This window comes from Eublepharis macularius, chromosome 15 (assembly GCF_028583425.1).
Source record: "Eublepharis macularius isolate TG4126 chromosome 15, MPM_Emac_v1.0, whole genome shotgun sequence".
NCBI lineage: Eukaryota > Metazoa > Chordata > Lepidosauria > Squamata > Eublepharidae > Eublepharis > Eublepharis macularius.
In genome coordinates this window covers 45,247,214-45,263,303 of record NC_072804.1, presented here as the reverse complement: position 1 = coordinate 45,263,303, position 16,090 = coordinate 45,247,214, and the positions used below count along the sequence as shown (strand labels likewise).

General features: G+C 47.4%; 1 protein-coding gene across 1 annotated transcript in view; it reads right to left on the bottom strand.

Annotated features, from left to right (window-relative positions):
- Positions 1-3,927: 3,927 nt before the first annotated feature.
- NPHS1 (NPHS1 adhesion molecule, nephrin) overlaps positions 3,928-16,090 on the bottom strand; it is a 34,025-nt gene continuing 21,862 nt past the window's right edge. The window contains exons 19-28 of the mRNA XM_054998891.1: positions 14,088-14,239; positions 13,860-13,971; positions 12,350-12,531; positions 10,446-10,502; positions 8,822-8,944; positions 8,598-8,622; positions 7,380-7,464; positions 5,577-5,676; positions 5,050-5,192; positions 3,928-4,062 (exon numbers count right to left, since the gene is read on the bottom strand). Coding sequence (XP_054854866.1) covers positions 3,928-4,062; positions 5,050-5,192; positions 5,577-5,676; positions 7,380-7,464; positions 8,598-8,622; positions 8,822-8,944; positions 10,446-10,502; positions 12,350-12,531; positions 13,860-13,971; positions 14,088-14,239 — 1,114 coding nt within the window. The remainder of the gene's footprint in view (positions 4,063-5,049; positions 5,193-5,576; positions 5,677-7,379; positions 7,465-8,597; positions 8,623-8,821; positions 8,945-10,445; positions 10,503-12,349; positions 12,532-13,859; positions 13,972-14,087; positions 14,240-16,090) is intronic.

Here is a 16,090-nt window from a genome sequence, read left to right as displayed (position 1 = left end):
TGGTTCTCGAAAGCTTATGCTACAGTAAAGTTGGATAGTCTTAAAGGTGCTACTGGATTCTTTACTAATTCTAGAACTGACATTAGACAATAAGAAGCACAGGTAGCACATAAGAGCGCGTACTTAAGGCAACAGATAGTATGTAAGGCGACATGATGGTGAAGTATATGGTCCCTAACTCATTAGCGAAGCATCTGAGACCCCACCCCCCCTCCCTACAATACCACCCTCCTATCTAAGTAAAAAGCCTTTTGGAATAATTCAATTTTGCATTGTTTGCAGAAAGCCAGGAGAGCAGGGGCTCTCCTGGCCTCCTTTATGAGCTGTGACCTTTAAGAGTTGTGATGGGGATGTTTATTGAGGGCTTGGGACGGCAGTTCTGCATGCTACTTTTGAGGGAGTGGGTGGTACTGTGCCGTAATGCTGGGATTCTCTGTCCCTACCAGGCCCATGGGAACACTGCGCTACACATGGCCGCCGGGCTCCACAGGCACCCGTTGCAGGAGCAAATTATACGTCTCTTGCTGCATCACTGGGCTGATCCAACAGCCCGAAACCTGGAGAATGAGCAGCCGGTTCATCTGTTAGCCTCGGGGCCGGCTACCGAGGAGGTAAGTGAGGTTGCCCATGAGGAGGGTTGTTTAATGAGTTGGGTCAGACGACTAACACTGAGACCGACTTCTCTCGTGTCTTCTCCAGTTGCGCCAGCTGCTCCGGAGCCGCCGTGTAGGCGCTGTTGTTCCAGTTCCTCTCCCCTCTGGTCTGTGATGGGCCCTGCAACCGGGACCAGACGGACTGTCGGCTGCTCGAGAAGGGACTGGGGAAATGCGGATGTTGTTTTGTGTTTGTGTGTTTTGCAGAAATGTCATCTTGTCTGTTTCTATTTAACTAACTTATTGGGTAGGGCGCTTTATACTAAGCTTTCTGAACGATACTGACAAAAATTGCCCTTTGTATGGTAGCCTCGTTGGTGCGCAGTTCTCCCCACCCCCACTTTGAGGAATCTACTGTTATGTCAGGTGGTGTTGAGGGAGAGGTTCCTTTTTGTTCCTTGCCTTCTAGTACCTCCTTGCTGGTGGGAGCAATGCTGAGCATGTCTACTTAGATGTAAGTCCCATTTTATTTAGTGGGGCTTACTCCCAGGAAAGCATTCTTCCAACTGCAGCTGGTGTCGGGGAACAAATATGATCTCCTATGACCCTCAATGATCATCAGGGAAATTTCTTTCTATAAAACGACACATTTCTTCTTTCAGTATTCCAGCTTTCAACCTGATGCCAGTTGCCCCAGGGTACAAAGAAAGTTAGATTCTTCTCTGCCCTTCCACAGCAATTTATCATTTCTATGAAATGACTTCTCTCCCTTCCCCAATCCACAGCACTTTATCATTTCTATGAAATGGATTTTATCTGAACCATATTGGTTTATGGAAAATTGGATCATACAGCATGGGGCCAGGCTCCTCATCAATGGGCCCTGGCCTAGACAATGGAATTCGGCTGTCCTCATTTCAAAGGCCGGTCCAGAACTTAAGAGAATGTCTTTGTTAAAGAACTGCACAGAAAATAAAAGTTCCAGCAACGGTGTAGCTTCTCTGACCTGCGGTACAGGAACTCCAAAATTAACCGCTGGCTAAAATCTTCTCTCTCGTCAACTCTTAAGGCATCCCACAGGCTTAAAAACTGTAATTCCATCTGCTCAGGGAATCCTGGGAATCGTAGTTCTGTGACAGAAATAACTAGGGTTCCTCAGAAGAGAACTTTCAACTTTGCCATATGAAAATTCCCAGGATTCTTTGGAAAGGTATACATTGTGACCATCAAAGCAGTATAAAAATGGTAGTTTTGTAGTGTAGGTAAGTCCTTAGAAGGTATAAACACCTCTTGAAGAGGTGTGAACTTGGTGATGCTACCACTATAGTCTACCCCCAAAGAACTTGAGGTCAATATTATATAAGTTCAGCGTTACCCTCTGGTGCTTAGAACTGGTCCTCATTCTCTGGACGAAGTGAGGCCTTCAGTAGTCTAAGCTGCAGGGATAAACACTGCGTGTTTTTTTTAAAAAAATAGGCTCTGGCCTGCGTTACACCCTCTCACAGCATCTGTGCCCAGAAACCTGTAACCAGGTCCCTGGTTTAATTTGGAGCCCTAGAAGGCTCTCTATGAGCCAAGCTACAAGTGACGAATGACACTTGCCTGGCAAGTGAACAGACTCACATGTATTCCTCCCTGTTCACTTGCCATTCACTTGCTCTTGGAGGTAAGTGTCATTCATCACTTGTAGGTTGGCCCTATGGCTCAATGCCAAGGAAACCGTCTGTCTCCGTGACTGCACTGGCTTCCTTCCACTTAAGGTGGCTGTATCCCCACAAAGTGGGAAAACCCTCTGTTTTCTCCCTCCCCCATGCTGTCTCTTCTTTTATAGAACAGTGTTTCTCCCCTGCCAAATGTGTTTTTGCTGTCCTACTAACTTCTGTAAAAAAAATTGGCAAGCGTGGTTCTCCATGCGTTCAGGATGCAGCATCCCGCATCAGGTGGCCGCCAGCCTCCAGACCAAACTCTACTTTTGACCAAACTTTGCTTCTTGGCAGGGACGATTCACGATTGTGGACTCACTGCCGAGGCATTCGCAGCAGCTACGGAACAGCCACAGGGGGTAATTCTCTACCCAGGCCCAGCACACCCTTCCCCACCCGAGGGCTTCTTTGCCAGCTTTTTAAAAAAGTGGTAGTAAGTCGATCAAGATGGGTAGCCATGTTAGTCTGTCTGTAGCAGTAGAAAAGAGCAAGAGTCCAGTCGTGCCTATAAGACTAACGAAATTTGTAGTAGGGTAGGAGCTTGCATCACTCACGAAAGCTCCCACCCCACAGATTTCGTTAGTCTTATAGGCGCGACTGGACTCTTTCTCTTTTCTACTGGTAGTAGGTATGTCGCTGTAGTGCTATACCTACTCACAGGTTTGTAAGCTGACAAAAAGCCTGGCCGGGGGGAGGGAATGGCAGGCTGGAGGCTCTGGGGAGGAAAATGGTACTGGATGTAGGTGGGGAGGTTTGGAAATCTACATCTTCCCGTCCACTTCTGGGCTATCCCATTTTGACCCCAATGTTTCTGGAAAAATCTGCTGAAAGGAGGTTCCGGAAACATCTGAGCCGAGGAAGGGAAATGGCAGGAGAAGGACATCACGTCGATCCTCCAAAAAACCACACTGTTACTCGAAAACCAGGGCAGAACCATTCCTCTGTGGTTGAAGCAGCTGCAAAGAAAAGACCGAACTGTGCTTCTGTCTTGTATGCTATAAAGCTCCTGCTGAAATTCTTCCCAACCAGATAAGGAGGGACCGAGGTGATTGTGTCTTTTCTAAGCTGTCCTCCCCGCCTTTCCCAAGCACCTGCCTGCCCGCGTTCCCTCAAGCTGAATGCTCTCCGGGCCCGTGCTAAATAAAGGATGAGGAAAGGAGACAGATAAGTTGGTGATGAACTCACATTTTGCTGTAACAGATGAGCTAATTTGTGGCAATAAAGAAAGACTGTTGTGTTATCTTCCAGCTGGCTCAGTGTCATTGCTTCTCTCCCTGCTGGCACAACTGGCGAGGCAGCCACGGTCCATCACCCCCCCCCTCCCACGCCACCTCCTGACCACTCAGTCCCACCCCCCTGAAAAGACATGAGAAATTAGAGAAAAGAACAGGGAGGGCCGAAACACATAATCAGGAGCTGTTTATTCAAAAATGTAGCAAAATCCCAGCTCGGCTGAACAACTCTGTTGCCGTTTGACATGTGGAGCCAGCCCCCGCCCCTCATCCCATGCTCAGCCCTTCCCCCTCACACGGCAAAAAAACCATTTTTTAAGGTTAGTCCCCTGCTCTATCAAGTCGGGTTGAGCAACCGTGTCCTGATGTGTGCATCCAACGTAACGTATCTTTCGGCCCTTAGACCAATTCCCCAAGATATTCCAATGGCAATGCCCTGTCCCTGCCCACTGGCGGAGAATCAGCCACAAGGTCGTAAATCGGCATTATTTCCTCATAGCCACCCAGTGATCTTCTGCTCTGCTGATAGGGTCCCTAGGCACAAGGCAAAAAGGCCAATGTAAAACTCTCAGCTATTCTCGTAGTACCAAGAACCAGGGCCATTAAGAAAAACCTTGGAACTCCCAAGAGAGAATTGCTCCAGACCCAAATGGAATGACAAGAGGGTGGCTTATAAAGCACAGGCTCATCCGTGGGATGTTGTCATGAATGATAGCAAAGAGAACATCCGTGCATTCACCGGAGTAACGCCGGCTGCTGAGGTCACATGAACATAAAGCTGCCTTATACTGAATCAGACCATTGGTCTATCAAGGTCAGGATTGTCTACTCAGAGCCAAGCTACAAGTGACGCCTTACACAGGTTGGACACTTGTCAGCTTATCTTAAGTTTTGATGGGAAATGTAGGCGTCCTGGTTTTACAACTTGGCTCTCCATTACAGCTGCAAGACCGGGATGCCTGCATTTCCCATCAAAACTTGAGGGAAGCTGACAAGTGTCCAACCTGTGTCAGGCGTCACTTGTAGCTTGGCTCTCAGACTGGCAACAGTTCTCCAGGGTTTCAGGCAGAGGTCTTTCCCATCACCTACTGCCCGGTATTCTTAACCAGAGATGCTGGGGGTTGAACCTTCTATGTGCCAAGCAGATGCTCTACCACTGAGCTGCAGCCCCTCCCCAAACAACCTTCACACTCTGTGTGTGAGATTACCAGAGTCAGTTGGTTTTCCAGTGCCCAAAAACAAGACCACTGGACCAGTTAGATCTTGGGCTAACCCAGCAAGGCAGTTTTTACTTTCTCCTTATGGGATACAGTGGCTGTATTCCAGCCATGGCCAAAATCCGCAGGATCTGATTTATTTATTTTTTTTAGTTTCAATTTTAAGGAGTCAGGAAGAGGAAAAATGGTAGCCCACCATACCAGGAAGGAGGCAATCTCCCTGCCCTGCTCAAAACAGGGAAACAGTTCTAAATCTATCCCTCCTTCTTGAAGTCTCTTGCCCATCTTTTCCCTAAACTCTCACCTCGTACTCAGGAATCCAAGGTACTTCCGTGGGGTACCTGGGAGTGTAAAGAGGTCCCATTCCCGTATATTTTTGTGGCACCATCACTTCTTCATACTCATGGAGTTCTGGGGAGCCAAGCCATGGGGGTGACATGGTGGGCTCTGCAAAAATAAAGGAACCCCTCCTTCAGAATTTAGGTTCCTATTTGGGAGGAAAATAGAGAGGCAGCATGGTGTAGGGGCTAGATTGACAGGCTAGGATCTGGAGACCCAGATTCGAATCCTCGCTTGGGCCAGTCACACTCTCTCAGCCAAACCTATCTCACAGAGTTGTTGCAAGGATAAGATGAAGGAGAGGAGAATGATGTAAGCTGCTTTGGCTTCCCATTGAGGAGAAAGGTAGGGTATAAATGAAGTCAAAAAATTAAAATTGTAGCTTAGAGCTCTGGAATTGGGGCTCCGTGAATGTGTGCCTAAGTTAGGGGGCTGTGGTTTAGAGCTGGGGGGGGGGGGGTGAGGGAAAGGAAGCAGCCAGGTCACACTCACCCATTATGCTGCCATCGGTCTCGCTGTCAACATGGCGGCCCATCCGGGTCCAGGGCCGTGCAGTGGCCACAGAGCTGGTGGTGGTTCCAACAGAGCTACCCTGCAGAAAGAAGCAAAAAACCATGTCTGGAGCAAAGAGAGGGAAATGCAATGTCTGTATAGAGAATGTAGTGGCAGTGTAGTTTAGTGGTTAGAATGTTAGGCAAGGACTGGGTAAACTCAGATGCAAGACTCCACTCAACTGTTCACTGGGTTCTCTTGGGCCACTTACTCTGTCTGGGCCACTTACTCTCTCTTGGCCTAGCCTACTTCACAAGGTTGTTGTGAGGATAATATAAGGGTGGCGGAGAACCATGTATATAGCCCTCTGTTTATTTATTTACTTCATTTATGCCCTTCCTTTCTTTCCAACAGGAACCTAAGGCAGTTTACAACATCATTCTTCTCTATTTCATTTGTAAAGCAACCCTGTGAGGCACATTAGGCTGAGAGCAAGCATGCAACTGGCACAAGGTCACCCAGCGAGTTTCCATGGCAGAGTGGGGATTCGAATCCAGGATTCCCAGATCTTAGTCCAGTGATCTAACCACTACACCACACTGCAGGAAATGTGGAAGTAAATCATTGCACATATATGAGTCGACCTTATAATAATTAATAAATAAATAATAATAAATTACATTTTATCTATATACTGCCCTTCAGGACAACTCAACATCCACTCACAGCGGTTTACAAAGTATGTTGTTATGATCCCCACAACAGTCACCCTGTGAGGTGGGTGGGGCTGAGAGAGTTCCGAGAGAGCTGTGACCAACCCTAGGTCACCCAGCTGGCTTCAAGTGGAGGAGTGGGGAATCAAACCTGGTTCTCCAGATTAAAGTCCTTTCACTCTTAACCACTACACCAAACTGGCATTCACTATTCGGATGGGTAACTTTGGGGGGGATGTTCTTATTTCCAAATATGGCCGTTTTTCATAAGCTGCAAGTGTTCCCAAAAGGTTCACTGTAATTTTAAAGAAAGAGCAAGTCTCCAGCACTCATGAATCTGGCAAATGAGCTGGAACAGAGAACATGGAATTCTTTGCTGATTGGGGGAAAAAAGAAAGAAACCATCTGGGTAAGGATTCTAGAGCAGCACTCAGCACCATTGCTCTCCAGTGTCTTAACTAACAATTTCTCGAGGGACCTACATTTCCTTCTACTATACAAGTCCCTGAGGGGGAGAGGAAAGTAGATTTTATAGCTGCGTTTATGTGAAGCACAATATCCTAATTTTCCTTGTTGGCATAATTTATCTCTCTTGCAGAATGCTGGATTTACTGGTGCCGAATTCTGCAGTCCTTGCAAACGGGCTGGATCTGGGATTCGCTCAAGATTTACGCTTTTTCATGGGATATAAACTTTATGTTGAGCGGAGGTTGCAGATGAGTAGATCCAGCTGCCTCTGTTTAATTGTAAACTTTTTGTGAGGAAGAGGAAATCTCAGAAAGTCATCAAAGAGTCAGTCCTTTCCTACATAACGGGGGTGGGGCAGTGGGGGGGGTTAACTTTTTCTTCGGACACTCCTTGATCCTTCTTGGTGTTTCGGTTGCCAACTTTTATACCCGCTCCTGCTCCCGTACATTTAATAGCCGCGTGGCAGATGTTAGCAAATAAGCATGTTTCTGTTTCACATGAAAAAACTTCACCAGATAATTTCTGTGCATCAAGTAAATGCTAAATGTACAAAAGCTGGTATGCCTCTTTTTGGTGGCCTGTTGGCAACCCACCTTGAGGCCAAGCCCACAATCCTGCTTACCCTGGGAGATGTGCTGGCCTCCGAACTTGCACCAAATTTCAGCCACTTGTTTTCGGAGTACTTGTTCTCACTTCGCACCTTCGACCTGAAAGAGCCACAGTATTCTAGGAGGCATATTGGCCTTTCCAAGCCATGAAAGTGGGCACTACTTTTGGTTAAGATAATTCCATCCTTCTAGCCCTGACCTGGATAGCCCAGAAGAGGTTGGTCTTGTCAGATCTCAGAAGCTAAGCAGAGTGAGAGCCAAGCTACAAGTGACTTTTTTCATGTGTAGAACACTTGATTGTTTTCGCAAGTTTTCCTGGGAACTGAAGTCCCAGTGCCCTTCCCCTCTCTGTTAGAATCGCTGCCTGAAGAGCCAGAGAAAGCCAGCAGCAGCAGCAGCTTTTGCAAATCGTTCCTCCAGTCACAAGCCTGCTCTCAACGATCTTTGGGGGCGGGCAGCTGCAACTTTCTCCCTGGGAGTCCTGCTCGGCTTCACCGACACATCGGCTTTCTCCAGAGCAGCTCCCCGGGAACAGGACGGGGCAGGGCCACCAGCCATGTGACCATTTTCACTGCAGGCAATTTAAACTTTTAAAAACTCCCCCTTTGTTCCAGCTGACCCAAAGTGACATCATTGGCCCTGGGAGCATGCACGCACTTTACACACGCACATGTGGTACCGGGGTCACCACCTCCTGCCAGGAGTTGCCCCCTGTGCAGGCAACCCACTGAGTTCCACCAGCTCTTTTCCCAGAAAAAAAGCCCTGGGCTGATCTATACAGCACAGAGACCAGTTGCCCTAGGGGACATGGCAGCTTCAGAGGGCAGACTCTATGGAATAACCTCCCCATTGAGCTCCCTTCCCAAATGCCACCTTCCTTGGGTACCACCTCCAAGTCTCCAAGAATTGCACGGGCTGGATTTGGGCAGCCCTAATGGCTAGCTTGAGTTGGCTGATGGCCTTCAGTAGCAGCCAGTTGCACTCTTTGCTGTGTCTCATATATTCTAAGCCACGGTGAGACCCTCTTGTGACCTGAACTTGCTCCTCTACAGCGAATGGCATGTCAGAAAAGCTGCCGTGCACCTCAGGCTGCAGGAACCATAGCCAAAAGCCCCGCCTGGCTCCTTGCAAAAAGTTGTGCCTGTATTTGAAGGCACAGTGTGCTTTTGCAAGAAGCAAAGTTAGCTAGCTCCTCTCTGGGGGTCCCTCCTTCCTACCTAGACGATACTCACCCAGCTGCATCTTTGGTCCCATCTCCTGCATGAGAACAAAAATGAAAAGGAATCAGATGGCAAAAGGCCAGCAGGGGCCTTATAGCAACAGTGAGGGGAAGGAGGAGGTCTTGTTGTTGATGTCCACCTCTTCCACTGAAGGGAAGAAGGCAAAGCCGATCATGTAAGCTACCAAATGGGCAGCAGACCAGCCAATGGTCAGGGCAGGTCAGCCATGCGCTTACCTTGCAGGGTTTGGGCCTGCCGCTTATAGAGTAGGTAGCCCAGGAAGGAGAGGCTGGAAATGATCAGGAACCCTCCCAGAGCACCAAGGAGCTCAATAAGGAAAAGAGGTAAAACAAAGCTCTCTGTAAAGGCAACATTAAAAAGATAATGATTCCACACTTGCTGTTCTCTTCCATCTATGCTTCAGAAGAACCCAGGAGTCCCTCACTGACTGATTGGCGATAAGTGATCCCAGGGTGGAAACTGGCAGGAGCCTGGGGGATTGGGCACCATTGGCAACAACATTACCCTCTTCTGGGAGGGGACCCGGAAGTGACCTCACAGTCCTCTAGGAATAGCTGGAAACTCTACGGTACTGTTGTGCCAATGGCTATTTCTTTCTCCTGCCAGCCACCAGAGGGCAATGGGAGTTGGGAGAAGATTCCTCCCGCTCTCAGTGGGCAAGCAGCATCCCTAATGTGAAGGAGAAGGCGAAGGAAAGTTTGGCCATTTCCACACATTCTTAAAGGGACAGCCCACTCACTAAATGGCTTTCCCCCTTGACTCCAGACATCTCCATTTTCAAAATGGTTGCAGGCTGTTTGGCTTCTGTTTTTTCGGCACCTTTTCTGAGACGGCGGGAAAGTGCAGTCCCAGAAAAGGCGTCGAAAAAACAGAAGCCAAACAGCCTGCAACCGGTTAAAAGCAGAGCTGTCTGGAGTCAAGGGGGAAAGCTGCAGGATTCGGTGAGTGGGCCATCCCTTTAAGGACATGCGGAAATGGCCTTTTTGTAGGGAGTGTGGACTTTGAATCTGCCTGGGCTAAAAAGGAATCCTTTCCACTGCCAAGTGATCTTTCCTGCTCTCTTCCTTCCAAAAAAGCATGAGAAAATGGCATCTACAGGAGCTCACAATTCTGCAAGCGAAGGCTCTATGACCCACCAGGGGGTCCTAACCCATGGGGTTGAAGACCACTGCAGTATAGCCATTGATCCTGCGATCTGGGGGAAGGGGCTATTTTCCTGACTCGAAGATGCATTTGATTGCTCAGAAACCGTTAATATCTCTGCAACGGAAGCACAACCTTGAGGGCAGACATATAGATTGTGCACATCAAATGGGAAACGATGCACATTTATTCTGTAATAAACTAATTGTGCCAAAAGGCATTTAATTACCAGCCCCAGTCAAGGCTGTTTGTACTCTGCACCAAAAGAAACAAATAAACTGATCCTAATGCTGCAACGAATGGTGTGCAAAACACAAAAAGCAGACCTGAAGAAAATATGCACATTAAGTGCTTTTATAAATATTTGTTTGCTATCAGCCTGCTTCTGCCAAACAGATGTCACGTTCTCTCCAGCTTCTGACCTCTGAAGTCTTGTTCAGTCTTCCTACAGATACTGTCTGTTTACATCAAACTTCTTTTAATATTCATACAGATCAGAAACGTGCAAAGTTTAAAGGGAAGAAATGGAGATGATGGATCTCGGGAAGCTGAATTTGGCATCAGATATCAACATTTCACTTTGAACAATCAGAAGCTACCAAGACATCCAGGCCCATTTAGAAAAAAGGGATAACACGGGGAGGCGGGGAGAGAGGTAGCTGGGACTGACAGTTGAGATGCAAAACCTCACGGTACCTGATTCAGGTACGGGTGGAGTTTGGGGCTCTCTCTCAATCGGCTCCTCCTTTATTCCTGGAAGGGAAATTGTTTAACAATGACTGGATGAGAACCAAATTCTGACAGCATCTGATAGGGAAGAAGATGGTCATGTTTACCAAAGCCACCCTTTGCACTGGGCCAGAATGCTAAGTATCTCAGGGAAGGCAGAGATCTGCTGATTTCTGACACTTAAGAGTATTTTACCCAGGGGTCATTTCATAGAAAAATTGCTGGAGGAGCTCATTGGCATAACTCATTAGCACAACTCATTAGCATATGCCACGCCCCTTGCCATCACTGGAAGTGTGTCGTTAGCATAACTGATTTGCATATGCCACACACACCCCTGACATCACCTATCCTGGCTGTTTTGGACCCAATCCTGGCCATTCAGGGCCAAAATTGGGCCCAAAATGGCAAAAGGGGGCTGAAAATGCCAAAAACGGTCTGAAAATGCCAAAAAGGGTCAGGATTGGGCTGCTGATGAGTGGGAGAGAGATCCACCACCTGTCAGAGGCCCGATCTGGGCTGTTTTGGCCCCAATCCAGGCTGAGATGGGCCCAAAATGGCCGAGAGTCAGGTGGGCGGGGCCACCTGACATGTGACCTCTTTGAGGAACTGCCGGAACTGTGGTTCTGCACGTTCCCCCTCAAAATGAACCCTGCTTTTACCAACATATTCCTTGAAACTATGCTTTGACCTCAAGTCATCTGCAGACCAGGTCTGAAGTATGCAGGGATGCTCCAGCCTCTGCAACTGGCTAGAAGACCTAGAGTCAAATTGAACACCCTTCTACTACTTCTCCTTGGAAGGCCACCATCGCCCTGGGAGATAGCATTCCCAACCTCCATGTGGTGGCTGGAGATCTCTTAGAATCACAACTGATCTCCATGTGACAGACCTCAGTTCCCCTGGAGAAAATGGCTGCCGTGGAAGGTGAACCCTATGATATTATACCCGAGGTACCTCCTCTCCCTAAATCCTGCCCTCCCCAAGCTCCACCTCCAGAATTGCCAGGAATTTCCCAACCCAGAACTGGCAAGCCTACACAGGAGACCAGCTGAGTCACAGCCACTGATCAGAGAAAGAGCAGTCTTGGCAAGTATGGTCCCCCACCATCTCCCACTAGGAAGAACAGTCAAGGTCAGTGGATTAGCTACTGTACCTGGCCCATGTATGGGTGGAGTCAGGGGCGTTCCGTCAGTTGGCTTCTCTATCTCTGGAAGGAAATTTCATGCATCAGATCTGGATGGCCATCATATTCTAGCAGCGTTAGACAAAGGGCAGGACAGAAGATTGTCTTGCTTACCAACGTGACTTTATATGCAGAGGCAACATCCTAATTTTCCCAGGAAAGGCAACAGAGAAAACAGAGCTCCCTGCCAACTTCTGATGCTTGAGTTGTCTAGACTCTTTTACCAACATATAATAACAACAACAACATTTGATTTATATACCACCCTTCAGGACAGCTTAAGCCCACTCAGAGCGGTTTACAAAGTATGTTGTTATTATCCCCACAACAATCACCCTGTGAGGTGGGTGGGGCTGAGAGAGCTCTGAGAGAGCTGGAATCCCCACTCCTCCGCTTGAAGCCAGCTCAGTGGCCTTGGGTCAGTCACAGCTTCATTGTCGTGAGGAGAGTAATAACACACTTTGTGAACCTCTCTGAATGAGCATTAAGTTGTCCTGAAGGGCAGTATATAAATCGAATGTTATTATTTAAATCTTTAAAACTGTGGTTAGCATACCTGTCAGGTAATTAAAATCATACTTGGCATACTTGATTCTCTGCATGGATTCTCTACCTTAAAAGCCCGGTCTGCCCTTGTTCTCCAAGTCTGGGGCCTGTCTTTGCTATTTAGTGGGATGCTCCTTACCTGTGGTGGTGACCATTAGCCCCGCTCCACCATCAGCGAAGTCGCTTTTGCCAAGAGCATTGCAGGCATTGACAGAGACATTGTAGGGAGTGTTTGGGTGCAGTCCCGTCAAGGTGAACATGGGGGACTGTGGTGGGAAGACATCCACGTCCAGAAAGCTGGGCGTCCCTGGCCTGTGATACCTAGAGGAAGACGAGTGGAAAGGGGGCGCTGTCGGAAAGGGACATTCGAAGTTTGACTCTTTACTTGTGCACATCTAGTTAGCTACTGTTAGGATCCAGGGGGAAAGTTTCTGCTAAAAATCAAGAAGTCTCTAATTCAAATCTCTTCTCTGTCATAAACCCACTAAGTAGCCTGTGGTCTTTAGGCCAGCCCCTCCCTATTTATGTCCTGGCCTCAGTTCTCCATCTGCAATGTGGGAATAATTACATTGACCTATCTGACAGCGTTGATGTAAAGATTAAGATAGAGGCGAGTGGCACAGAGCACTTTTTGCTCTTCTTAGAGCTAAACAAAGTAAATTTAGCATAACTGATGGCCTGGCAACTACTGGGACATTTGAGGGGGGGACATGGGGGGGCTGCCATGTTGTGTGCACCATTATATTACTTCCAGGCAGGGGTCATTTTGTAGAAAAAGAACTGGAGGAACTCATTAGCATAACTCATTAGCATATGCCAAGCCCCTTGCCATCACCAGAAGTGTGCCATTAGCATAACTGATTTGCATATGCCACAACCCCTGACATCACCTATCCTGGCTGTTCTGGACCCAAACCTGGCCATTCAGGGCCAAAATTGGGCCCAAAATGTCAAAAAGGGTTTGAAAATGGCCCAAAAGGGGCCCAAATTGTCAGGATCGGGCTGCTGCTGAGTGGGAGAGTGATCCACCACCCGTCAGAGGCCTGATCCGGGCTATTTTGGCCCCAATCCAGGCTGAAATGGGCCCAAAATGGCTGCGAGTCAGGTGGGCGGGGCCACCTGACGTGACTTCTTTGGAGAACTGCCGGAACTGCGTGCCTGTGCGTTCCCCCTCGAAAAGAGCCCTGTTTCCAGGGAAAATTCAGAAATGACAGAGGGTAGCTCTAGGAATTGCTAGAAACTCTGTGGTTTTCCTGGTTTTCCCCTGGAATTGATGTGATGGCACACACGACACCGGCTTTTTAATTTTTTTCTTCTGCTGTCATTTGGGTAGTGGTGGGCAATGGGACCTGCAGTTGGTGGATCCCCTATCCCCAACAAGAGGGCTGGCAGGTCTAAATTAATTTTTTTCTAACGGCCTGGGAATATGTTTTTCTGTCGCATACTGATCCTGATCAGTTTTCTTACTATGGATACTTTATCTGTTGGCTTTCCTCTTTTGGAGCAATAAGATCTCTAGCAGAGAATTCCCAGTGCCCTCACCAAACTAGTTCCCACAGCTCTGTGGAAGAGGAGACCATGTCAGCTAATCTGGTCTAAGACTAGTTGGTGTTGGTACAACGGATGTGCCCTTTATCTAATACTCCCACCTCACACGAAAGCTTTGCTCAAGCCCTCCATCAAAGCCGGGGGTCCACTCCAAAGCCAGCCAGTTGTGGGCAACAGCGACAACCTTTAACCCTGTTGGGGGATCAGGGCGGCCTGTTGAGGAAGAGTCAAATGTTAAGTCGGATAATTAAAGGGAAAGGCGACTCTTCACCCCTCCAGTTCCATATCAGCTTAACTAACCCCCAGGCCAAGTCCCACCATTTCCTTACTGATGCTAAGTAGCTGGATGTCAAGTCTATCAGTGCCCATCGCATTGCTGGCTGTACAGGTGAAGAGGCCATAATCATGAACTGAGCTCACGTTAGCAATGGTTAAAATGCTGGTGTGCAAAGATGCTTTATGTTCTGTGAGAATGGTGTACCTGGGTGAGGGTCACAAAAGAATGAGTCAGTAAGAGACTATGCTGGAAAGACAGAACGCTGTAGCTTCTTTCCAGGATCTCATTTTAAGATCCGTATATATACGATCTCCTAGCTTCTCATCAAAAGCTAAAGCTTGAGTCAAGATGTAAAGTGATGATAATCATAAAATTCATCCATAGTTCCAGTCTGCTAAACTCAATTGGAACAGCTCCTTCATGGGAGACCTATTATTTATTTTTATTTATTTAAAGCATTAACATGCCACCTCTTTGAAGACCTTCTATAGGTGGCTCCACCAAATAAAATGATATAAAAGCAGACAAGCATAACATCATAAAAATCCACCACCCTTGGGAAGGGCTGTATCTCAGAGCTAAAACACACAAGACAAATTACGCAAGGACACTGAAGTGAAGGGAGACACAATGTTAGCCAGGAAGTCGAGTTTTAAAAGACAGATCGGAAGGCTTTGTCAATTCCCCCTCTGGACAGAGCCACCAAGATCCCTCCTCAGAGGGTTTGTTAATTTCATCTTCACCTCCCAGAAGAGGAAGTGAAACTGACAGATCCTTCTGGGAGGTTGAGTGATGTTTGTATTTGTTATCCGCCCTGAGCCTGCGAAAGTGGGGAGGGCGGAATATAAATACAATAAATTAAATTAAATTAAATTAAGATGAAATTAACAAACCCTCTGAGGAGGGATCTTGGTGGCTCTGTAGAGAGAGGAAATTGACAAAGCCTTCCGATCTGTCTTTTAAAAGTCGGCTTCCCAGCTAACACTGCGTCTCCCTTCACTTGAGCGTCCTCATGTAATTCATCTCATGTGTTTTAGCTCTTAATGGCAGAGCACCTGCTTGGCATGCAGATGGTCCCAGATTCAGTCTTTGGGACCTCTAGGTTAAAAAGTATCATGTGAGAGACCCCTACCCAAGACTCTGTAGAGCCTCTGCAGTCTGCATAGACAAGACCAACCTTGATGAACCAATGTTCTAATTCAGTATAAGGCAGCTTCATGTGTCCGTTAAAAAGCCAGCCAATAAAAACCCAGAAACAGAAAAGCAGCTTAAAAAGCCATTGCACAATTCAAGGGGTGAAGGTAGAAGAGACTTTCACAGTATGAGACACCACAGGTCTTCAAGTAAGACGGCCCCTGGAGCCTCCTCACACCAGATGGATTCAAATCAAACATCATATGAAAATTATATTCCATAAGATTTGCCCGATTTCACAGGTGTCCTGGATGACCAGGGATCCCAGACTCTTGTTCCCTTAGCCCCAATCACTTGGCATACCTGCTTGGAGATTGGACATAATTCCATAAATAGCTGGTGCATTTTAAGAGCATTTTCACCCTTGTAATTGCTAGAGCTCTAACTATTCCTAAGGAACAATCATTTGTGGTCCACTGCTCTTCTAAAATGACACTCCCTGTATTAATTAGGTCTTTGTTCCAAGATGGAGATCCCCAACCCAAGCCAATCTAGAGAAAAGCTGGCTCGGATTAGCATTCTGCTCCTTAGACCATTTGGAGAGACAAAGATTTTAAACAGCTTCCACGAAAAAAAAGGTGCGAGTCCTGGACCACATTATCCACCACATTTTTATTCCCCGCTAACTCAAAGAATGTCAGGCTACATTGTACCTACGCTGTAACCCTGTAAGGTAAATTAATTAGTGATTGGCACAAAGTCACCCAGTGAGTGTCATAGCTGCGTAGGCATTTGAATCCCAGGAGTGGGGAGTTTGCAACGGAGAACTGGCAGACAGAGAAGGGGGTAAAGTCACCCACCCTATAATTCGCCGTACAAATAATAACAAAGAGTTAGAAGGAAAACACAGGATCAGCAATC